Here is a 25307-nt window from a genome sequence, read left to right as displayed (position 1 = left end):
GACGCTTAACTGACTGAGCCATCCAGGCGTCCCTAATTGTTTCAGTGATATTCTTTATTGGTTCCCATTCCTTTTTTCCCCAATCCAACAATATCCAGTTCAAGATCACATGATTCATTTAGCTACCACATCTTTTTAATCTCCTCTAGCCTGGAACAGCCCCTCAACCCTTTTTTATCTCTCTAAATCTTGACATTTTTGAGGCTGTTTATTTTGTAGAATGTCCCTTAATTTGGGGTGTCTGTTGAGTCCTCATGGTGAGGTCAGGCAATGTATTTTTGGTGGAAATATGAAAGAAATGCTATTATGCTCTTCTCAGTGCATCCTGTCAGAAAGCACATTCTATGAGCTTATCCAAATACTAGGATATCAACATTGACCAGCTAGTTAAGATGGTATTTGCTCATTTTCTCCACTGTCAAGTTACTATTTTTCCGTTTCTAGTTAATTAATAATTATTTAATTTCCTAAGCTGGTTTAATAAGTACATTGGAATAAATAGAGACTATATAAATATTCTCTGTTCATTAGACTTTCACCAGCTTGTTTTAGCATTTATTGATAGTCCATTGACAATCCATTGAGATCTATGGACATTTCCCTTCTTTCCATTTATTTATGTATTTGTATTAGTTTAAACTTCTGAATTACTTTTTTATTCAGTGAGATATAATCTACTACTATTATTATTCACTTTAGCACTTAAATTGTCCCGGAATTTTTGAGCAGTGGGAGTTCCTATGTTCTTTTATTTAACATTTGATCACTTCCTTACTTTCTGGCACAGCAAGATTTCTAGGCACATCTTACACTTTCTTTGCCCCAGTATTGGAATCAGTCTTTTCCAACAGCTCTGGTTCTTTTTAGTGGAAGGTGGTATTTAGGAACCAAGATCTGGACACTAGGTGTGCTCATCATTTCTGATGTGTCATGAATTATAATTTCTTTTAATTTATAGTTTCCTTTTGCCAAGAGTATTTGGGGTATCTGGCAAAAATATACAGCTGTAATGAAAAATTGTAAGACATAATTATGTTGGAAGGAAGGATTATATAAGTTAAGTAACATAAAGCCAGGGGACGCCTGGGTGGCTCACTTGGTTAAGCATCTGCCTTCAGCTCAGGGCATGATCCCAGCATTCTGGGATCGAGTCCCACCTCGGACTCCTTGCTCAGTGGGAAGCCTTCTGCTCCCTCTGCCTGCTGCTTCCCCTGCTTGTGCACTCGTACTCTCTCTGACAAATAAATAAAATCTTAAAAAAAAAAAAAAGTTAAAGCCAGAGTGAATGAGTAATAGAAAATACATAGAAATGAGTAACAGAAATACATAGAATGAAATACATAGAATGAGTAATAGAAAATACATCTACTTTTTTAAAAATGAGATCAGAATTGGAGAAAGAGGTAAAGAATATGGCATGAATTTCAGAAAGTAATTTTTCTTTGGCTGGGTGGATGGCTATCTAATTTTCAACACCATTAAAGGAGCACCTGGGTGGCTCAGTCTGTTAAGTGTTCGACTCTTGATTTTGGCTCAGGTCATGATCTCAGGTTTGTGGGATTGAGCCCTTCATCAGGATCCATACTCCATGCTGAATCTGCTCCTCCTCCCACTCCTGCACTCTGTAAATAAATACATACATATATACATACAATATTTTTTTAAAAAATGAAAGTATTAAGCAATTTTACTAAATTATTTCAGAAAATGATAGTAAATTCTGGTAATTTATTTCAACTATTTTAGATCAGTACATTATTTTTGGAACTGAAGATGGTATTTACACATTGAATCTCAATGAGCTACATGAGGCAACAATGGAACAGGTAATTTAGGAGTTTTAACTCAAATAATTAGTTTGGGTACATTGAATAAAAGAAATCTTTTAAATAAATTTTTACGGGCCTCAGTTTTAATTTTTATGATTTAAATATTTAAGGAGGTGAAATTTTACTCTTTACATGTTCATGCTACAAGATTTTTTTTTTTCCTGTAAGGTTTTGGTAATTTACTAAAGGGTGGAAAATAGTAATTTTTATACTATTTCAGACTGTTGGAATTTGGAAGTTAAAGCATTAAGGGAATGAAAATTGGAGAATTTTAATTACCTTTTTTTCTTTATAGTTATTTCCACGAAAATGTACTTGGCTCTATGTTATCAATAATACTTTAATGTCATTATCAGGTATGTATCTAATAAAAATAATATGAAAGGTAAACTATAGACAAGCAGAGAAATAAATTTTTTTTAATTGAACTATAATTGACACAAGAGAAATGTAATTTTAGTATACAGTGTTTTTAAATGTTAATGTTTAATGTTAATGTTAACATTTTTAAATGTTAAATGTTTTTAAATGTTGGGTAACTATAGTATAGTAACTTTGAGACTTGCAGATGTTTTCTACCAACTTAGAATGGAAAGAAACCTTGAAAAAAGGACCTGTGTTCAGTTAAGGCACTTGCCAAATCTGCCCAGGATCTAAGCACCCAAGAAGTAGTATCACAGTGATTGTCGCCTGAGGCCACCCCTTTTCACTCAGGAACCCCCCGCCCCCCTCCCAACTATCCTAGTACCATTTGCCTTCCTTTGAGAATTAACAGTTGAAGGGAAAGTATCAAAAGATTTAGCCGCTTCCTTTCTCTGTGATTTGAGCAAGTCACCCTCTCTGAGCCTTTGTTTTCTTAACTGTAAAATGAGGATGATGGAAACAATACCAGCCTCATGAAGCTGCTGTGAGGATTAAATGAGATGATCGCACAAACACTTCACTTACATAGTGAGGGCTTACACAGGTGTTTGCTGACAGCATTCATGTTATTATGGACCAGATGGTATAACCATTTTGGACTGATGTTTTAAACTCTTAGAAACAGGTGCATTCCAGAGCAGCCTCTTCGGTGATTTTTGTGTTTTCCTTTTTGGTGGTTGTTGGGAGGCAGGTAGGTGGTATTTGGGGTGCTTTTTTTTTCCCCAATTCTTACCTACCAAAACCTATTTTTTTGTGCATTTTAGATTTAAGTGACTACCCAGAGGTTTGCTGCTCACTTTCATTCTGATAGTAGAGTACAAGAGAGTTAATTATTTCTCTCTGTCTCTTAATAAACTTAATGTTATCAGTTACTAAAATAGCATTCACCCCTCTCTCTACTTAGAATAATTAATTATTTTAGTATTTCTTAAGTTTTTTTTTTTTCCAGTTTTTCTCTATATGTATTATATCCTGGCTCTTATTTACTGTACTGTCAGGCTTTTTAGTACCTTTCAGCTACTTATGCTTTAAAGCATCAGTGCTAATACACAGCCTTACTGTGATCATTATGAATTATGGCCTAATTTAAGAAATGTCATTTTCATAATTTTAAGTATGTCTTTATAACTTGAACTCTTCCACTAACCATTGCCTAATAGAGATTCTTCAGAAATTTATGTATCTGAGCTGATGACACTGTTTACAAAGAACATATTATTTGATTGTGCATAAATGACTTCCATAAAGCTGGGGTCCTTGAAAAAGTACTTAATTGCTTTGATTTTAATTATGTTTCCCCCAGTTTTTTAACTTTGTTCACCAAAATATTAATATATACTGTTATAAAAATAAACTTAAACCTGGTTCTGTTTAACAATTCTGATTTGCATACATATAATATCACTTTCCTCTTACTCTCATAGCTGTTTTTATCCCTCCTCATACCTGCCTTTGGCTGTAAGCTTAAAAACCACACAGAATACTATATATATATATATATATATATATATACTATATATATAAGTATATATATACTATATAAGCTTAAAAACCACACAGAATACTATATATATATATATATATATATATATATAGTATATATATATATATATATATATATATATATAGTATTCTGTGTGGTTTTTAAGCTTACATATATATATGTATATATATATATACCACTCAGAATACATTATATATATAAAATATTATATATATATATACATATATATGTATATATATATATAAAATCACTTGGAAAATGGGGAAAAGTTAGCCTGTAAATTAGTTATTTCCATATCTAGTTAAAATGGGCAATACTACTGAATGCAGGTAAGTAGCAGAACTCAGTAGGGCAAGACATCATTCTGCCTAAGTGTCTTTGTTTGTGTGGACATGCACACATACATATACATGTGTTTTTGACTACCTAGCTAGCTACTAGCAGAGAATGGAGATAGGAAGGCTATGGTATGGTGTCAGGCAGAATGTTTGCATTCTAAGAAAACACGGAATTTTGTTGAGGGTAAGACTCAATACTGTATCATAAGACTATATCATACACAGTTAACCCTTGAATAATACAGAGGTTAGGGTTGCGGACCCCCCGAGCACTTGAAAATCCCTCTAACTTATAAGTCTCCAAAAACTTAAGTACTTTCAGCCTCTTGCTGACTGCAAGTCTTACCAATAACATAAACAGTTGATTACCACATGTTTATATGTTATATGTGTCTTATACTGTATTCTTATAATAAAGTAAGAATCTTATTAAGAAAATCATGAGAAAATACATTAACAGTACTGTACTCTACTTATTTTTAAGAAGGTTCACTTAACCTAAGAAGGTTCGCTATAACCAGACCCAGAGTTCAAACTCATGTTTAAGTGTCAACTGTATATTTATGTTTTCTAGTAGTAAACTGATAAACACTTGTTCTGTGTTGTTGTAGTACCATACTGTATATAATAAGGAGGCAGTAGGTGTTTTCTTTATCTTTGCCTGCTTAACATACCTGTGGTTTTGATTATATGGAAATTGTAACCTTATTATCCTGGTATTATGTCACATAATATTAGTTTGCTTTGCTTTTCTTAGTATTTTAATCTGTTGTTATATTTAAGACCTCATTCATAATTTTAAACCAAAGTAATTTGATAAATTCTTGATCAATAGGTCTATCCCAGAAAGATAGCGTAATATAGTTTTACAGAATTTCCCGTGTTATATACTCACATGCACATCAGTATAACTCAGTCCCCTATACAACAATGTTTAACAGTTTTTTCTTTCTGTGCTGGCTTAATTAAGGCTTATATATATTCTGCCCTGATCACCTGTTAGTCAAAATATACTTAATTCATGTATTAGGAAACATAATTATCTACTTTCTTAAAACTCTGTTATCTTTCAAAATATACTAACTGTGTTTTTGTTTTTTGTTTGTGTGTATGTGTGTTTCTGTTTTACTTGGCTCTTTGAACATTTCTGGACTACCTCATTATAGAAGGTAATTATGTTTTCTTTTGCTTGAAAATTCTTGTTTTTCTGCTGTAAAAAGATTCTAATGAAAGTAACATGTTTCTCTTTTATAGGAAAAACCTTTCAACTCTATTCTCATAACCTTATAGCTTTGTTTGAACAAGCCAAAAAACCAGGATTAGCTGCCCATATTCAGACTCACAGGTTTCCAGATCGCATACTACCAAGGTACAAAATATTTTAATTCTGTTGGGAGTGAGGGGTATTAATATCTTTTTTTAAAAAAATAGCCAGTTTTTGGGGCATCTGGGTGGCTTAGTGGGTAAAAGCCTCTGCCTTCGGCTCAGGTCATGATCCCAGAGTCCTAGGATCGAGCCCTGCATCAGGCTCTCTGCTCAGCGGGGAACCTGCTTCCCCCTTTCTCTCTCTGCCTGCTTCTCTGCCTACTTGTATTCTGTCTGTCAAATAAATAAATAAAATCTTTTAAAAAATAAATAAATAAAGTAAAATAGCCAGTTTTCCTTTCTAAAAAACTTCCTTTGTTTAATTCTGAAAGGTAGTTTATACTAAAGTGCACTTCATGTAGAATTCAAAAGATCAGTGTTTCCTTAGCTTGACTGTGCAGGAGGACCACTTACAGAAGTTTTATAAATATAGATTCCCAGGTCCTATCAGTTCTGGAGAATCAGGTAGTTTGGGGGCTGGAGTCTACGATTGGTTTTGTAAAGCTCCTTGACTGGCTCTGGTGCAGCCAAGTCACAAATCACTGTCTGGGAGCCGCTGCAGGAGAGTCCCATTTATATTGTCCTGTGTTTCAGAAAGTTTGCTTTAACAACAAAGATTCCTGATACAAAAGGCTGCCACAAGTGTTGCATAGGTAAGTAAACGCTATTTCTCAAACTGGATGATTAGAATTTTGAACATTTTTAAAAATCTTTAAGACCACAGAGAGTCTTAGGAAATAGGAAGGAAGGTAGGCTTTATATTTGTTTTTAATAAGTAGTTAAGGACAAGTCTGAAGCACAAGACTGTGTGGCAGGACATGGCTTAAAAATGTTTGGAGATAATAGTCCTAATGCTTTCTCAGAGCATATTGTTCCTAGTGTTTTTTAACCAAACTCCCTGAGTCTCCCAAATCTCTCCTAGCTTACCATTTATTAAATGGTAAGTACATTTATTTAACACCTCCATTTATGTAACCATTACAGGTTAGTGCTCTACAAGCATTATTATAGGACTTTAGCTAACTATGAAGTTAGAAGGAACAGTCCACGTAAGACCACCCTCACTTCTGACACCAATTGCAAGTTTGGGGGGTTTCCAAAACCACCCTAATGTTAAAAAATTCTCTAGAAGGGGGCACGTGGGTGGCTCAGTGGGTTAAGCCTCTGCCTTCAGCTCAGGTCATGATCTCAGGGTCCTGGGATTGAGCCCCACATTGGGCTCTCTGCTTGGCGGGGAGCCTGCTTCTCCCTCTCTGTCTGTCTGTATGCCTACTTGTGATCTCTCTCTGTCAAACAAATAAATAAAATCTTTAAAAAAAATTCTCTAGAAGGACTCAACTCACTGAAAGTGGTTATACTCATAGTTACAATTTATTACAGGGAAGGAATAGAAATTAAAATCAGCCAAGAGAGAATGGGCATAGGGCAGAGTCTGGGAATAGCACCAAACATAGAGCTTCTGTTGTCCTTTCCCCCTGGGGTAATAAACAGTGTTGCTTTTCTGGCAGTGATGTGATACAATACACATGGAGCATACTCCAGCCTCAATACTCAAGAGTTTTTATTAGGGCTCCCTCACACAGGCTTGGTTGTCCACATGGCCGATCTCAGCATCCAATCCCTCGGAAGGTCATTTGATACTGCATGACACAGACCCCAATCCTAAATCACATTGTTGCTCTTTTTGGCATGACTGTCCCTCCCCCAAAAATGTCCAGTGTTGCAAGCCCCCACTCTAAATCATATTGTTAGACTATTCAGTGACCCAAGGTCCCAGGCAAAGACACTCCTATCAGACATGACATTCCTGAGGCTTTGAGATTACCTCCTACAAGGAGGGCAAACACCAGACTTCCTTTGGAGCAAGGTTGAATTTTTTAATATATAATTATTTTACCTCATGTAACCCTCAGACAATACCATGACATTTGTTATGTTGCTAGTAAGAAACAGAACCTGGGGTCAGACCTGGTCCATGACTTCAGATCCTGGCTCTTAACCTCCCATTTAATTCTGTTTGTTGAAGCAGTGAGGTTTTTCATTGATCTTCATGCTGCATAGTTCCATGGGATACTTTCTTAGTTATAAACAAATTTCTTAAGCATTTTTCTAAGTAGAGTCAGGTCTATGTCTGTTATCAGATTCCCAAGATCTAAGACTCAAGAAGGGTCTAGAAACTTACAATCTAAGGTGTAAACTCATAAATATATTAAGATAGAGCTTATTTGCAAATAACTACTTTTACAATCAGTATTCATAGTTGTTGATGGGAGTCAAATTGGGGAGAAAGAAAGACCAATTATGAGTTTCTGTAGATTTGAATCAAGTTAAGTTACATCTTTAGTAAATATAAAAGTTATTTTCAGGGGGCGCCTGGGTGGCTCAGTGGGTTAAGCCGCTGCTTTCGGCTCAGGTCATGATCTCAGGGTCCTGGGATCGAGTCCTGCATCGGGCTCTCTGCTCAGCGGGGAGCTTGCTTCCTCCTCTCTCTCTCTGCCCGCCTCTCTGCCTATTTGTGATCTCTGTCTGTCGCATAAATAAATAAAATCTTTAAAAATAAATAAATAAATAAATAAAAGTTATTTTCATCTTGCCTTAAGCAAACTACTATGCCAAAGGTGAATCATTGATTTCAGTTGCTTCCTAGACTTTGTTTCAGTCAGTTTACTTAAACAGCTCCTTAGGTTGCATACTAGTTTAAGTGTTTTACTGTTTAAAACAGTCGCTTTTAGAAGGTTCCTGTGTTTAACAAACTAGTCTATTAAAGATGTTTAGAAGCAATTATACATAATTTAAAATTTGAGATAAGAGAGTGAAAAGGAAAGGGTAACAAAGCCAAAAAAAAAAAGATTTCATTTTTCTTTACTTATTTTTATCATCCTTGTGAACATAAACAGTCATTTTTCTTTATCAGCTACGTAATCACTTCAGATCATTTCTTCCATCCATATTTTGATATCAGTGGCAAGCCACATTTCATTGTTTTTCCCATGTATCAGCATTGCTTAGATGAGCATTACTCAGCTGTTGCTTTTAATGAACTCAACTAATTGTGTTTTCATATCAAGGTACTCAGTGTTTTGGTTGTGTCTGTTTTGCTTTGTTTTTTTCCAGTCAGAAACCCTTACACAGGACATAAATACCTCTGTGGAGCTTTACAGTCTGGAATTGTTTTACTTCAGTGGTATGAGCCAATGCAGAAGTTCATGTTGATAAAGGTATATATTTGTTTATAGTTTTCTTCTTTAGAAAACACTAGTATATAACTGAAGCTAAAATTATATGATCTCAGGGTGCCTGGGTGGCTCAATCAGTTGAGTATCAGACTTAATTTTGGTTCAGGTCATCAGCTCAGGGTTGTGAGATTGCTCCCATGTTAGGCTCCACGCTGAGCATAGAGCCTGCTTAAGATTCTCTCTCTCCCTCTCGGGTATTATGCTTCGTGAAATAAGTCAATCAGAGAAAGACAATTATCATATGATCTCCCTGATTTGAGGAAGTTGAGAGGCAATGTAGGGGGTGTGGGGGGTAGGAAAAAGAATAAATGAAACAAGAGGGGATCAGGAGGGAGACAAACCATAAGAGACTCTTAATCTCACAAAACAAACTGAGGTGGGGAGCGGGATAGGGAGAGGGTGGTGGGGTTATGGACATTGGGGAGGGTATGTGCTATGGTGAATGCTGTGAAGTGTGTAAACCTGGCGATTCACAGACCTGTACCCCTGGGGCTAATAATACATTATATGTTAATTAAAAAATAAAAAATTAAAAAAAAAAAGATTCTCTCCCTCTCCACCTACCCCTCCTCCCCTTCTCAAAAAAAAATACAAATAAAATGTTTAAAATTATATGGTCTCAATGCTACTATCTGGGATCTACACATTTATAGTTATTTATGGGTGTTTACTTGGTTTAGGGGTTTTTGTATTAAGTTTTTGTATTAAGTTTCCTCTTTAACTTCTGTTAATAAACTTATAGAAGCATTACAGCCATAAAGATGAATCTGGCCAATTCTCTAAAACATATTGTTACGGAAAATTCAACCTTATCATGGTCATTTTAGAGGCAGTCCTTTATTAGAAGTAGATCAATCAAGAAAGCCTTTCTGTTGGCTTTATTCAACATTATGAATGGGGGAGATTATTTCTAAATTATACTTCTGTTGTTTATTTTTTGCAGCACTTTGATTTTCCTTTGCCAAGTCCTTTGAATGTTTTTGAAATGCTAGTAATACCAGAACAGGAGTACCCTATGGTCTGTGTAGCTATTAGCAAGGGTACTGAATCAAATCAGGTTGTTCAGTTTGAGACAATCAATTTGAACTCTGCATCTTCATGGTTTACAGAAATTGGTGCAGGTAAGTGTTTTTAACCTTAGGTTAAAATATTGATACTTTTACATATTTTAAAAGAATCAGAGGGTGCCTGGGTGACTCAGTGGGTTAAAGCCTCTGCCTTCAGCTCAGGTCATAATCTCAGGGTCCTGGGATCAAACCCCACATCGGGCTCTCTGCTCACAGAGGAGCCGGGAGCCTGCTTCAGCTGGGAGCCTGCTTCCTCCTCTCTTTCTGCTGCCTCTCTGTCTGTTTGTGATCTCTCTCTCTGTCAAATAAATAAGTAAAACCTTTAAAAAAAAAAAAAAAAAGAAGAAGAAGAAGCAGAGTAAGCTCAATTAGCATGGGCTGGTTCAAAGAGTTAGTCAACATAGGTTTCCAAGTAAGTCCAGAAGAACATGTACATATTGTTTATGATCTCTAAATGCCTGAGGCAATTGATACAAATAATTTTACCAAGAAAAATTTTAATGATTCCTGACATAAAAAGACCTTAGTTGTTAACAGTTAATTTTTGAACTTACTAAATACTTAAATTTTCTTTTTTTTTTTTTTTTTAAAGATTTTATTTATTTATTTGACAGAGAGAAATCACAAGTAGTCGGAGAGGCAGGCAGAGAGAGAGAGACGGAAGCAGGCTCTCTGCTGAGCAGAGAGCCTGATGCGGGACTCGATCCCAGGACCCTGAGATCATGACCCGAGCCGAAGGCAGCGGCTTAACCCACTGAGCCACCCAGGCGCCCCTAAATACTTAAATTTTCTAAGACATTTTTCAGATTTTATCAGCTTCTCAAGCAAAGAGAAGATCTATCATTTTTCCCCCCACACTTCCTAGAATCATTAGGTTCAGGTGCTTTTCAGACTTGACTAGAAGCTTAGTGTGACCTCCAAGCTTTACCATTGAAAGATACTGGAAAATAGCCCTTGTGCTTTTTAAGAATGGTTTGCTAGCCTAGGATTTTATCAAATGTGTCTCATTGAAAGCTCTGGAAAGGTTGGGAAGTTTATTCTTAAACTTTAAAATTGAAACAAATTAACCAAGAATTTTTAAAAACCTACAAATTAAGTGAGATGAAGGGGATCTTTTACTGTTTGGTTTGCTAGTGTATTAAACAATACATCATTTGTAACCCTATATTTATCCTTTTTTTACATCTGAAGTCCAGCAAGGTTCAGTTAGAACTATTTCATTACTTACCACTGTTATATTTCCTTATTACCTTGTGAAGAAATTTGTTACAAGCATCAAATTTGATCGCTCTTATTAAATATCTTATTAAATATCTTTTGCTCATTTATAAGCTAAATTATAAGAACTCTTTATACAACCCAGCTATTGAAGTTGATGTAGAACCACACCAAGGTCACTTTGGGAATAAGATTCAATATGAACCAGTGGTGTTCTGATATTTAACAACAGGCACTTGGGGTACAGAGAAGCCTGTCTTATAGCAGTTTTCAATTTCTGTGGTATAAATACTCCCATCAAGGGAATCTTTTAAACTACCAACCTGATGTCATGTGGCTCACAAAATTCCTGAAGATGCAGATAACATTGTTTTATTATCATGAAATATAAACAGCCCAAACAAACATGTTTCTTTTATGTAGTTACAGCTAAAAAGAAGAGTTATACATCAGTTTATTTAAAAACAAAGATCATTTTTGGTAGACCCAACTTTTTTTTTTTTTTAAACTGGTTAGTATATAATAGTAGTATAGAGCAAGGCATTTCATATAGTTATCTGTATTTGCACCCACTTTCCTCTGTTTGATATAGTAAGAGGTTACATTGCTCAAAGGTAAACATTTAGTAAGTCTTTTTTTTAATTTGTGAGTTGAGAGCTTTGTGGTTTTTTTGTTTCTGTTTTTGTTTTTAAGATATTTATTTATTTATTTATTTGATAGAGAGAGAGAGAGATGACAAGTAGGCAGAGAGGCAGGCAGAGAGAGAGAGGAGGAAGCAAGTTCCCCACTGAGGGGCTCAATCCCAGGATCCTGAGATCTTGACCCAAGCCGAAGACAGAAGATCAACCCACTGAGCCACCCAGGTGCCCCTGGTGGGGGTGGGGGGGTTGCTTTGTTTTTTAATGCCAGAGGGTACTATTCTACCCATTTTGAACATTGTCTAGGCTAAAATTAAGGCAGACCCAAAATTACTTTCTGAGGAGAACCAGGACTCTGTTTAAGGGTAATCATTCATATCACCCTCAAGCAGAGGTTGTCCTTATTAGGCTTCTCCATTTTTGCAGATGATTGTTAATCCACCTCCCATCTGTGTTCATTGTTGAGGTCAGGCCTTGAGTTGGCAACAGTTTTAACAGTTAAAATGAACTCCTATTCCAAGACTCTTTCAATCTTAGTTTGATTTATTACTGTAGTATCGTTATCTCCAAGGGTGATGCTTAGCAAATTATCAGCACTCAGTAAATATTTGTTGAATAAATGCATGTATGTAGATTTAGTGAGAAAAACTATATTTTGGGGTGTTGCCTGAGGGACCAATGGTTGATCAGTTCTGTAGATCTAAATGCTTCACTTTGCACTTTTTGAAAGGTCCACAAACCCCCAAAGTAATATATAAAACTTGTGTTTATGTTCAAATGTGCAGTTTCTAAGGGAGAGGGCTTCCCAAAGAGATACAATTAAAAACAACTGCTATATGGGAGCCTGGGTACTCAGTCAGTTGGGTATCTGCCCTTGGCTCATGTCTTGCTTGATACCAGAGTCCTGGGATCGAGTCCTGCCTCAGGCTCCCTCCTCTGAGGCGAGTCTCCTTCTGCCTCTTCCTCTGCTTCTCTCCCCTGCTGAGTGCTTGCTAGACCATTCACGCAAACTGAAATGCCTAAAATGAGTTGTTTACCAAAATGTCATCACACCTGTTAGAGGAGCCCCATGAATATCAGCAAAGTTATGAGAGTTGCTTCCTGGAAAAATGTCATTGACAGTATTGTCCATTATATTACTCTCTGGCCTCTTAATAGAGGTCCCACTTATGCATACACACATATACACCAACACCAAGAAAGTTTGTCTCTGATCATAATTTCATTACTCTTTTTGCCTTTTCTGAATTACTGGCTTATTTCTATCTCAGATGCTATGATTCACCTAACTGACCTTGGCTACTATAAAATACACAGCAAAATCTAGTTATTGTATAGCACGTATTTACTTTCTTCACCATATTTACCTGTGGCTTCATTTTAAGTTTATAACTCGCCTTTCTATAACTAGCTGAGGTATTAATTAAATGCAAAGTTGAGTTTTTCTCAGCTCTTTTAGCTATGCTTAGGACTTAGGTCTGTTCTAAGTTGACCTACATACATTTTTTGAAAGGAAACATAATTACAAAGTATAATTTTTCTTTTAAATTTTAAAGACTAGTTTTAAGTAACAGAAAAAATTCAGAATTTGAGTTTCTTTTCTAAGTTCTGTTTTTTAAAGCATGTCATATAACGGTAACCCTGTTTTTTTCCCCTTCCAAGGCAGCCAACAGTTAGATTCCATTCATGTAACACAGTTGGAGAGAGATACCGTTTTAGTGTGTTTAGATAGTAAGTACTATTTTAAATTTTATTCCGAGTATACTACTTGATATAACAGATCTTTTAATGGAATTAATTCTACTATACTATAATTCAAGATTTTCACTTTTCTACTTTAAAGGTGACTTTTTTTAATTGATGAAAAACCTAAATTGGCTATGGATATAGTAATTAATTGATCTGTTTGTTAATACTATTCTCTGTTAACTTTTTCTTTATTTTGTTGGACCTACTTGGAAACATATTAGGACAGCTTGCCATAACCCTTGGGTAAAATTTTGTATAAAACTATTCTTTATAAAATTCTGTATAAAACCGAGGGTTTTTTCCAACCTCACTGTAATTAATGGAAAAAATAGAAGGTTATACTAGTATAGTCACTTTGTCGTATGACATGAACTTTGAGAGTCCTATAGAAGTGAGTCTAACATACAGATTTGACACCTTCACCTGCTGCTCGTGATTCTTTTGATGCAGGGAGAGATGTTAGTGATAGAAGTATGTTATACTAAAGCAGTTGAGAAGCAGAAAAAACTTCAACAACAGGCATTATTTCAATTTTCAAAGAAGTCTGCTTCTTCAAACCCACTTATTTTTATACAGTAAATCATGCAAGGTAAAATTCACCCAGACTTAAAATTATACTTGAAACTTGGCAGTATTCCAATATTTTTAAATTAGGACCTGTACATAGGTGTTCAGGGCAATTTTGAAAATTTTAAAATTTGTTCTGTTACTGAATTTGCCTGTATTTTTGTCCTAATTTCTATTCTCCAAAGACTTCCGTAGTGAATTTGCCTTATAGAATCATAAAGATCTAATATTATAGAGAAGTAAACCAAAGCCTAAGTTGTTTCATTCACCCATCATCAATTCTTTAAGTACTTTTGATTCTTTAAGTACTGGTAAGATTGAAGTGTTACTCTGTTACTTTTAAGTGAATTTGATAAATTCTTTTTTATCCAAATAAGTAGGAAGTTCAGTAGTGATTAAGTAAATCATCAAAATTTAATATTAATAATGTTGAACATTTAGTGCTGAAATCCCTAAACTTTCTGATAAATCTAAGGAAAATAAATTGTGCTTAGTTTTCATTTTGTTAATTTATGTATTTTATCTAAAAATGTCAAAAACCTTTGATTGGCTGAGCCCTCCATTTCCCAGTTATTGTAGGTAAATGGAAAGGTGACCTCTTTGAGCTTTGGGGTTTTTTTAAGGAAATAGAATACTTTAAAATTGAGTTGTCAGCTATACAGTATAAATCAGTTTTAGTAAGCAGCAGTAGAGATAGGCCTATAATCACAAATCATGGTAGATAAGAAAGTAATGCAGGGAAAGGGTGTGTTCTAAGTCAGAGTTAAAGATGGTTAAATTAAAAACAAATAGGTGAAAAATAGAATTGTGTATACACACCATCCCGAGTTTAATTATAAGAAATTATGACCCTTGAGAAGTACTGTTTGTTGCTCCTGTGTACCTCTATACAATATTATTCATATACTACAGTTATGGATTACTACAAATATTACTTATCATATGTTATATAATTGGTAAGGGAAAAAAATCAACCCCATTTGCTAAGTACTTGGGCACTAAGTTTGCCACTTTGAAATATCATGCTTTTTAAAAAAATGAGAATGTAAGTGTTCAGTATATCCTAAAGAGAAAGAAAAAAAGAAAAAAAAATAGTATGTACTAAAGAAGGCACTTTTATGTCTTATAAAACAGTTTTACTGTTTACAGTTTTACACATATTAATGACAGTTCTTCAGTGGGCATACTTGAATCATGACAATAAATAGTTGAACTTTATTAAAAATATTTGTTCTGTATCCATATAAAATCCACATAACAAGTTCCATTTATTTTTAGAAGATCTGCATTTCCAGTTTTGACTTGCTTTTTCTTTTTTTAAGAATTTGTAAAAATTGTAAATCTACAAGGAAGACTAAAATCAAGTAAGAAACTGGCCTCCGAGCTAAGTTTTGATTTTCGCATTGAATCTGTAGGTAAGTCTGCTTTTTTAGAAATTTCAGTATATTGACATACAGTATCCTGTTTGAGATATATATCATAGTCATTTGATATTTTATACATTATGGAATGATCCCCACAGTAAGTCTAGTTAGTATCTGTCACCATACAGAGTTGCTACAGTGATGTTGACTTTATTCCCTATATTGTACTTTACATCCCATTGACTTGTCTTATAACTGGAAGTTTACCTCTTCATCCCCTTCACCTATTTTGCCTAGGTCTCTGTTTTTTTAATAATGTGTTTAGAATACTTGATTTTTTTGTTGATTCCATACTTAGGGTTGTCCACAAGTTTCAATGATGTGGAAATGTTTTGTGTGCTTTTAAATATAGTAGTCATTAATCACACCTGTTAAGTACTTGAAACGTGGCTACTGATAATTTTAATTTTTTTATTTTGATGTAATTTGGGGTGCCTGGGTGGCTCGGTTGGTTAAGCAACTGCCTTTGGCTCAGGTCATAATCCTGGTGTCTCAGGATCGAGTCCCGCATCAGGCTTCCAGCTCTGCGGGGAGTCTGCTTCTTCCTCTGACCCACCTCCCTTTTGTGCTCTCTCTCGCTCTCTCTCTCAAATAAATAAATAAATAATCTTTTAAAAATAAAATAAATTTCAATGTAATTTTAATGTTAATAGCCACATGTGGCCAATTGCTGTATCAGTGCAGGTCTAGATCTTAATAAATCTTCTATTATTGTTTCCTGGGTATTTAATACTTGAAATCATTTTTTAAATTTCTGTTCATTGTTCCCTTTGCTGCATGAAGTGAATTATGTTCTTCCAGTTTTTTTCCAAATCATAAAGGTATTTGTGTGATGTGATTAATGTTATTAGATATGCTTTAATTCTTTGCCATGTGAAGTTCTGGTTGGTGTGTTGATGGTAATTGCTTTTAGGTCCACTTATGTATAAATAACTAGTTTCCCATAGGACTTGGAAACTAATGCCATTTTAATTTGCTTCCTTGTCAATGAGTATTTTACTCTGGATACTCATTGGTTTTATGATAAAAATTATTATATTTTATTGTTGTTTGCATCCTCATTGGTTATATGTCAGTAAATATTTTCCCAGGGATGATAGAACTTATGAAAAAATACCATAATGAAGTATTTTGAACAATATATGATATGACTCTACTATAAGTCAAAAATAGTTAAAAACTAAGTTGGCAATTTTCATTTGGGCCATAAAAAATACATGTATTTCATAATTAAATGCATATTCTTAAAAAATGTGTTTCTCAACATTTAGAAAGTTTGTTTTATCTATTAAATATTTTAATGATTTATCAACTGGAATTTTGCCCTTTTACAAAGTACATTCATCCCTCTGTGTAAAACATTTTAAATAAAAGTAATTTGCTTGCAACTGGAAAATTTAATTTATTGAAGCAGGAAACTTAAACATTCTGTAGATGACCAGACAAAATGGATTTTGAAACTAGTTTCTTCTTTTACTCATTTATGTGCTGGATATTGCATACCAATTTCCAAGATTTAATATTTTCAGTAGGGATTCTGACATATAGATCTTTAGTTCCTTTTCATTTTAACTGAAACATACTGGTACCTAAACTTTTTCATATGTGTCACATTTTTCAAGGAATTTTAATTGTTACACAGAAGTTTGTTCCTCTTAAGCTACCATCTCTCTTGCTAGTGAACTTGGAAATAATTACGAAGATCCTCCTGGGTAAAAAAAAAAAAAAAGAGTCCCTTTAAATCACCTTTTAAAAATGAAACTAGTAACTAAGTCTTTTTATTTGTCACAGTAAAGCATGTGATTTGTTACTGTAATATACTTTTATTTTTATTGAGCTAACTTACATTCCCAGAACATTCTTATATTAACTTTTTACAGAGTCCGTATTCTAGTAAGAAACAAAATGCTTCGGTCACTTTCTCTCTTTACCTTTACTGTGTAGGGTATGTGGCTAGCTCTCCAAAATCAAATGGGCTCTCTCCCTCACTGTCTGCACTTCAATGACTGAAGCCCCCTGCCAGGAAGGGCCTGTCTCTTCCCCGAAAATTGTGTGGCCTGCCTACTCTAGTTCTAAACCTCTGAGTTACCCCATAAGGGTGTCTCAGTGGCCCCAAGCCTGCTTGAAACCAAGCAGAAGATAGAGATGGACAAGGCACAAGAACAGGTTTCCCTCCAAGACCTTCAGGCCATACCAGGAGAACAGGGGAGATGGGTAGGGAGTCAGAGGGGCTGTGGCATGTTATACAGTGGCCATATAGATCTTTGGGGTCATGGTCACTCCTGAACCCAAAGCCCCAAAGCCATTGGGAAGGTGAGCAAGCTTGGCAGTGAACCATCCTGTGGACAATGGGGCCTCCCAAGTCCAGGGCAAATGCCCAGGGGGCTCCAGAGGCCTGAGATGGGTGGGGGTTGGGGGACTGAAGGCCGCAGCTGTGAGAACTATAACTGGGTGCCCCTCTGAATAAGAACTGGCTTGCCAGATCATAAATACTCAGTGTGTGGTTACACTTTGGATTGCAAGACAGGTTTATGTTTTAAAACAAAATTTGCAGTAGGGAAATGTAAGTATAAATAAAAGATGCTTCCTTAATAGCTACTTGTAATTGTGTGACAGTACTTAAATAACCATGTTTTTGATCCAAAACCCCAATTATATGTTTTATTTTTTTATTCATCTAAGACAAAAGGTAACATATGAAAGAGAAATCAGTGTTGATATCCAGCTCAGTAGAAGTTAGCCCATGTTTAAATGAATGCCTGTTATATATATCTTTGAAAACTTGCATGACCCTGCCTCAATAAATTATTTGGGCTTAGGCATGGCTTAGCCACAAAAATGCTGGGAACTGATGGTCTAGACGGTGGAATTTTGCACCAAGCACTTGGAGAGCTTTACATTAGTATTTATTTAAAACAGTGAAGGAAATGTATAATGAATTACTCCATGCTTTTAGTTTCAGTTCTCTCTAATCTTTTTTAGTATGCCTTCAAGATAGTGTGTTGGCTTTCTGGAAACACGGAATGCAGGGTAAAAGCTTCAAATCAGATGAGGTAAGGCTTCTCATTTCACTTCCCGTGATTTCCACAAAAGATTTTAAATGTCGAAACATTTTATGCATTTTATGCATTTTCTTTCTGAACCCACATTACTCTGTTTAGTGCCTTTAGTGCTATGAATTGGTAGAGCAAAATTGCCAGTATTTCCCCTTCAGATAATTTTCTTTTGTATTCATTGTATGATTCTCAGTGGCCACAAGGGATTGTCAAACTTGAGTTTGTACAGTTATAGTTCTCTACTTTGTAGTTTATAAATATGATTGCTAAGGTTACTAAACTTCTCTTAAGTTGGTAAGTCTTTCCATAACCAATAAATGTATAGCTTCTTTTTAAATATTATATTTAAAATTCTAAGTTACTATGTATTAGATCACAGGACTAAGGAAAAATCTATTAACTCATTTAGTAAATTATTGAGTACAACAACATGTAAGACACTATTATTATAGCACTGTAAGGCCTAATGAGGTATAATTATAAATAATAAGCATTTAGAACATCTGTGTTATAGGAATTTTATAAGTATTAGCTTATTTAAAACCGATAATCCAGTGGGGTTAGGTACTATTCATATTCCCATTTTTTTTAAAAGATATTTTTATTCATTTGAGAGAGAGAGAGAGAGTAAGCAAGCAAGAAGCACAAGCAGCAGAGGGAGAGGGAGAAACTGGGGGAGCCAGATGCGGGGCTCAATCCCGGGACCCTGGGATCATCACCTGAGTTGAAAGCAGACACTGAACCGACTGAGCCCTCATTTTTCCATTTTTTGTAGGCACATAGTGGTTAAGTTATCTTGCTCAAAGTTACGTGACTAGATAAATGGCAAAGTCTGGATTTGAAAGCAGTGTCTTCAAAAATCACTTCTAGTTGAGATAATCAGGCTACATTTCATGCAGGAGAGGGACTTGGCATCCAGCCTTGGGAAAGGAATCCTAATAGTTAAGATGATACTAATGTAGACATTTCCTACTCATATGAGTACCTCTGTAATTCTTTTACACCATTGTCTCACACATTTGGGATTTATTTTAAAACTGAAAGTCTTCAATTTGAATTACCTTTATTTTTATGCATGCTCATATTTATATGTGACGGATTATTTGTACCTCTTACATGAATTTGGAGTTAGAATGCTTCCATGAGAAAACAGCATAAATCAGCTGACTTGGGTATGTCAGTTTTATCTAGTTATCATGTCACTAAATGTCACCAGGTCCCTGCATTTAATGAAACCTGCAGTCCTACTTACTGCCATAAAATTAATTGTCCTTACATGCTTTTCTCAGTGTGTCACTCCTGTGGTTAGAAATCTATAGAAAATACCTGTTTCTCACTGTATCACATACAAATTCTATTTCCTGTTTTTAACTCTTCTTGCTTAAGTGGGGGGCTTAGTGGGTAGGGATGGGATCAGGAGAGAGACAAACCATAAGAGACTCTTTTTTTTTTTTTTAAAGATTTTATTTATTTATTTGACAGAGAATGACCACAAGTAGGCAGAGAGACAGACAGAGAGAGATGAGGAGAAGCAGGCTCCCTGCTGAGCAGAGAGCCAGATGCAGGACTCGATCCCAGGCCCCTGGGATCATGACCTGAGCCGAAGGCAGAGGCTTAACCCACTGAGTCACCCAGGCGCCCCCATAAGAGACTCTTAATCTCACAAACAAACTGAGGGTTGCTGGGGGGAGGGGGTGTGGAGAGGGTGGTAGGGTTATGGACATTGGGGAAGGTATGTGCTATGGTGAGTTGTGTGAAGTGTGTAAATTTGGCAATTCACAGACCTGTACCCCTGGGGCTAATAATACATTATATGTTAGTAAAAATTTTAAGAAAAAAACTCATCTTGCTTACCTCTTTCTTTTGTTTCCTCATCCTTCATTTGGGCCTATGATATTCATCAAGTAATGCTCAACCATTCAACGACAATGATTGGAACATTTCTGAACTTAATACTCCGAGAATCAGTTCCATGTAGTATAGCACTATTAACTTCCTGCTTCAAGGTTATTAGTTCTGTCCTCCCAACTAGACTGCAAAGTCATTGATAACGGAGTATTTTTATACCTGTTTAGATCCACACTGTTGTTGCTTGGACTCCTCCAAATGCTGACCTTGGCCTAAGACAAGGAATCAAGTGTGGGTAGTTTATTGGGAGTAGATCCCAAAAATCAAGTGATGGAATGAGGATTATAAGAAAGATAGGGGATGGGGCACCTGGGTGGATCAGTGGGTTAAAGCCTCTGCCTTTGGCTCGGGTCATGATCCTGGGATCCTGGGATTGAGCCCCACGTCGGGCTCTGTGCTCAGCAGGGAGCCTGCTTCCACCTCTCTCTCTCTCTGCCTGCCTCTCTGCCTGCTTGTGATCTCTGTCTGTCAAATAAATAAATAAATCTTAAAAAAAAAAAAAAAGATAAGAGAGGGGCAAAAAACAACAAATAGTATATTAATAAACTGGTTCCCACTCTGGGCGCCAGGGCTTAGAGCAGGGTATAGAGCACATTTCAGAATAGACTCATTTGAAGGTGGGAAGCTAGTGCATTTATATACCAACTGCTGTCTCTTTTGATTAAGTGTTATTCCCAGGAGTATAAACTCCCCACACTTCGGAATAATGTGTGCACCTGAGTTTGTACCTTCTACAGCTTTGGAGAAAATAGAGCAGAGGAACACCATAGGTAACACTACAGTCAGACACGAGGATTTGGGAGTGCCCAGCACAGCTCTGTGGAAGTCAGGGGGGATCTGGGTGCCACCTCAAGCATCTGCACTGAGGAAAAGGAAGTTAGAGTCGAGGCTCCGCAGTTCAGCAAACTGGAATTCAAATCCTGGGTCTACCAGTTATATGATCCTTAAGCAAGTTACTCAACTTCTCTGAGCCTTAGATTTTTGTTTGTTTGTTTGTTTGTTTTAAATAATATGGGAATTATAATATATATCACAAAGAGTTCTAAGGAAAGTACCTAATATCAGATGTTCTATAAATGTTGATTTATTTCTTACCAATAAGTCAGTCAAAAAACAAAACCTACTGAAATTTATTTCATTTGAGGAACTGAGCCTATCAAAAATTACCATGGGGTGCCTCTGCCTTCAGCTCAGGTCATGATCCCAGGGTGTTGGGATTGAGCCCTGCATCGGGCTCTGCTCAGTGCGGAGCCTGCTTCCCCCCTCTCTCTGCCTGCCTCTCTGCCTGCCCCTCTGCCTACATGTGATCTCTGTCTGTCAAATAAATAAAATCTTTAAAAAAAAAATTACCTTCATGTTTAATAATTGCTCTAAGTAGTTTTTAAATTATGATTTAAATAATATGGGGACGAAGGTATGACTATAGATATTTTCTTTTCATAGGTTACCCAGGAAATTTCAGATGAAACAAGAGTTTTCCGCTTATTGGGATCAGACAGGTAATAGTTTGGTTGTTTAATTTCATTACCAAAGGAGTTCAGTAGTTGTGTTCTTAATTATATTATCACCCTGTAACTGTTTCAAATAGGATTCTTAGAGGGCTCGGCAACTGAGAGAAATTTCCTTGTGTCTTTATTGAGACAGAGAAGAAAAATTTAAATATTCGGTGAAGCAGTCTTTTCACCAGTGTGAGGATCCTGATTCTAGAGATGGTTATAGTCCGCCAAGACAAAGTGTGTTAATAGAGTTGTTCATGTCCCTAGTACCATGATATATTTCAGGTCCCTTCATTTTTATCATTTGTTCCTAGTTTGTTATCTTCTATTAACTATCACAACATAAACCCAAAAGTATATGCACCTCCTGACATTTTTTATCATTTTGTATCAGAAAACATTTGACTCCATTTCTGAAGTCAGTCTCAATTAAAAGGAATTACATCGTCTCTGTGATCAAAATGAAAGACAAATTCTAAAACTGTGCCATCTTAGGGAAAAAATTGACTAGTTTTTGTTCTCCAAAGTCTGTATTATCTACCTCTACAACTAATAAAATACCTTTCCTTTCCTGTTTTCCCACCAAAAATTGTTACTGCAGCAAAACTGGCTACAGTAGTAGGCATCAGTTGTGAGACGAGGATGACAAACCTCTGGTCTTCCAGTGTTGGCTGCTCATAGAATCACTGTTCGGATGGGTGTCTCTTAGATCCTATTTTCTTCTCTAAGTTCTTCTTTCACCCCCTTCTTGATAGTGTATATTGTTGACCCTTGAGCAGCACAGTTTTGAACTGCATGGGTGCACTTATATGCAGATTTTTTCAATAAATACAGTACAGTACTGTAAATGTTTTTGCTCTTGGAATTTTTAAAATAACTATTTTCTCTAGCTTACTTTATCGTAAGAATACAGTATGGAAATGCATAAAGCATACAGACTTCATGTTATCTGTAAGTCTTTCAGTCAGCAGTAGGCCATTCATCGTTAAGTTTGCAGGGAGTTAAAAGTTACACAGGATTTTCAACTGTGCAGGAGGTCAGCGCCCCAACCTTCATGTTGTTCTAGAATCAATTGTGTTCTAAAGCTTTATTTTACTTCCTGTTGGCATATATGAGTAGGCAAATTTGGTTTTAGTTGGAGTAAGATAATGAGACTATCCTCAAATGTTTTCGGTATTTTATACTCATAAATTTATCAGTTGTTTTTGAGCTATAAAGTGTAAAGCTGAATTTGACAGTGCACTTGTGATCTTTATGAGAATATGAACAATGATACTCTTTCCTTGTTTGATATTAGTATTTGAGTGAAGCATGCAATCTCTATTTTTGCTCTTAAACAAGCCTTTTGTTTTGGTTTAATTGCAGGGTTGTCGTTTTGGAAAGTAGGCCAACAGAAAATCCTACTGCACACAGCAATCTTTACATCTTGGCTGGACATGAAAATAGTTACTAAACAACAAAAACTGATCTCAAATGACAGGAAAATGACCATACTCCATTGAAAGCAAAAATTTCTTAAGTTCAGTACAAACTACACTATGATTTACTTTAACTTTTATGGGTTATATCTCAAATGATCTGTACCTTAAGGTAGAATTCAATATTTTCTGTAGCTGGAAACAGCTGTTCTATCTCTTGCCACTGTGTGGTGGTTATATCAAGTTTGCTTAATAAAAGCTATGAGACAAATAGTCCTCTAGTTCCAGGAAACACAGTCTTTTAAAAAAATAATGTTTGTAACAAGGGTGCCATGATATTTTTAGATAACTCATGTGATTATCTTCAGAGAGATAAATTTAGTGATAGTTTTCTTATTTTATACCATGTTTTATTCCTTCTTAATGAGCATAATTTGATAAAAAAAATTGTCAAGTAAGCCTTTCACTTTTACATTGGCCATTCTGTATGTTTTTGTAAAATAGAATATTTAATCCTTATTTATTAATCTCTCGCTGGAGTGGTGTGATATATGTAACTTTTAGCAGAGGAGGGTTTCAGAGCAGCTTAAATTTTTTTGTAATGTATAAAAATTTTGTTTACCTTTTAAGAGTAGTACTTTGAAGGGTTAAAGGCAGTGTGTTTGGGTTAGTACATACACACGGTTTTGCTTAACACAAGTATTTTATAATACAGGATCATCCAGAATTGCCTTAAGAGGGAGTTTTGAGTTTTTGATTATAATATAGGGGGTCATACAGAAGATATTGATAATGGTTGAAATATTGTTAGAGGGGTGTGTATGTCTAGATGTGACTACCATGTGTATGTATTCTTGACAAGCAGTATAATATACCTGTGATTTTTTTTATATTAGGGATCATGCATAATAAATTAATATTCATATATATTATCATCCCTGATGTAGGGGGGGATGTATTTAACTGCCCATGATATGTATTTTACTTATACTATACCAGAGGGGAACTTTAAAGCAGCTACATGTGTAATCTTGGTTTTTTTTCACATATGTAGGTATTCATTTTGAGTAGGTTTAAGAAAAAAAAATATTTAAATAAAATTCAATTCCTAATGGGATAGTATAAATAAGTATTATAAAAACCAGTATTCTAAAAATAAGAAGGGATAGGGCCATTATGAGTTTGCTTCTCTTTTGCTATTGTTAGTATTCAAAATTAAAGTGTCACATTTGGTACCTATTGTCTTAATGCACTTACTGAGAACAGTTAGCATTGAGATGATGAACAAGAGGTTAGCAATAGTGAAGTATAGATTATTTTCAGCAGTTACTTGAGAGGAAAACAGTGTAACAATCTTTCAGTCTTTAGCAATTCTGTAAGATAGTATTATCATCTCCATTTTTCAGATGAGGAAATAAGGGTTTAGCCAGGTTAAGAGAGTCACCCCGTTCACACAGCAAGTTGGTGGTTGAGCCAGACTATGAGTCTTGTGACTCTGTTCTTTTCACTATGCAAACAATAAAATGTTATGCAAATAAAATATAAAGTAAATTTTCTTTACAAATGCACATATGATCTGATTTTAGTAAGTGTGTGCTTATTTCTTTTGAGTATGTTAAAGGGGGCCTCTGAACTGAAGGACACTGGATACACTCCATGGCAGGGACCGTACTCGAAAATGAAATATGTACATACTAGATACAAAGATCAATGTCCTCCTCCTTTTCACTGAATCCTGGCAGCCCGACCTTCCTATTCCAACAATATGTGAAATCTCTGTGCAATCTGGCCAGTTCAAGTGGAAAGACCTAAAGAGATCCTGACATGAAAATCCTAGTTAACACACCCACCGCTCCATGCATCCAGAGCCTGCAGGTCATCTTATAGTCGTATGCTGTTAATAATGATAAAACAACCAAGACAAAATATCTGAGGGAAACCTATCACATAAGAGGGAGAGCTTTTAAAATAAAACATAATATCTTCACAAACTTGGGGTAAGCAAAGACTTCCCAAACAGAACATTAAGGCTTTGACCATAAAAGAAAATGTTTATATAAAATGGGCTTAG

General features: G+C 35.5%; 1 protein-coding gene across 5 annotated transcripts in view; it reads left to right on the top strand.

Annotated features, from left to right (window-relative positions):
* The window catches only part of MAP4K5 (mitogen-activated protein kinase kinase kinase kinase 5), a 109264-nt gene extending 84460 nt beyond the window's left edge, over positions 1-24804 (top strand). For 3 of the 5 annotated variants that reach the window (XM_045069292.1, XM_045069307.1, XM_045069302.1), the window contains exons 22-34: positions 1747-1826; positions 2125-2185; positions 4579-4581; positions 5349-5463; positions 6054-6112; positions 8574-8677; positions 9639-9816; positions 13281-13349; positions 15257-15349; positions 16142-16179; positions 18341-18411; positions 21766-21821; positions 23184-24804. In XM_045069292.1, the coding sequence (XP_044925227.1) occupies positions 1747-1826; positions 2125-2185; positions 4579-4581; positions 5349-5463; positions 6054-6112; positions 8574-8677; positions 9639-9816; positions 13281-13349; positions 15257-15349; positions 16142-16179; positions 18341-18411; positions 21766-21821; positions 23184-23320 (1064 nt within the window). In that variant the 3' untranslated portion in view covers positions 23321-24804. The remainder of the gene's footprint in view (positions 1-1746; positions 1827-2124; positions 2186-4578; positions 4582-5348; positions 5464-6053; positions 6113-8573; positions 8678-9638; positions 9817-13280; positions 13350-15256; positions 15350-16141; positions 16180-18340; positions 18412-21765; positions 21822-23183) is intronic. The other 2 variants (XM_013056028.2, XM_004738748.3) reach the window with 1 other exon arrangement.
* The last annotated feature ends 503 nt before the right edge of the window (positions 24805-25307 follow it).

Source organism: Mustela putorius, unplaced genomic scaffold, assembly GCF_011764305.1.
Source record: "Mustela putorius furo isolate JIRA1106 unplaced genomic scaffold, ASM1176430v1.1 tig00000129_pilon_pilon_pilon, whole genome shotgun sequence".
Lineage (NCBI taxonomy): Eukaryota > Metazoa > Chordata > Mammalia > Carnivora > Mustelidae > Mustela > Mustela putorius.
Note: the sequence above shows the minus strand (reverse complement) of the source record. Positions and strands in the feature narration are given on the sequence as shown.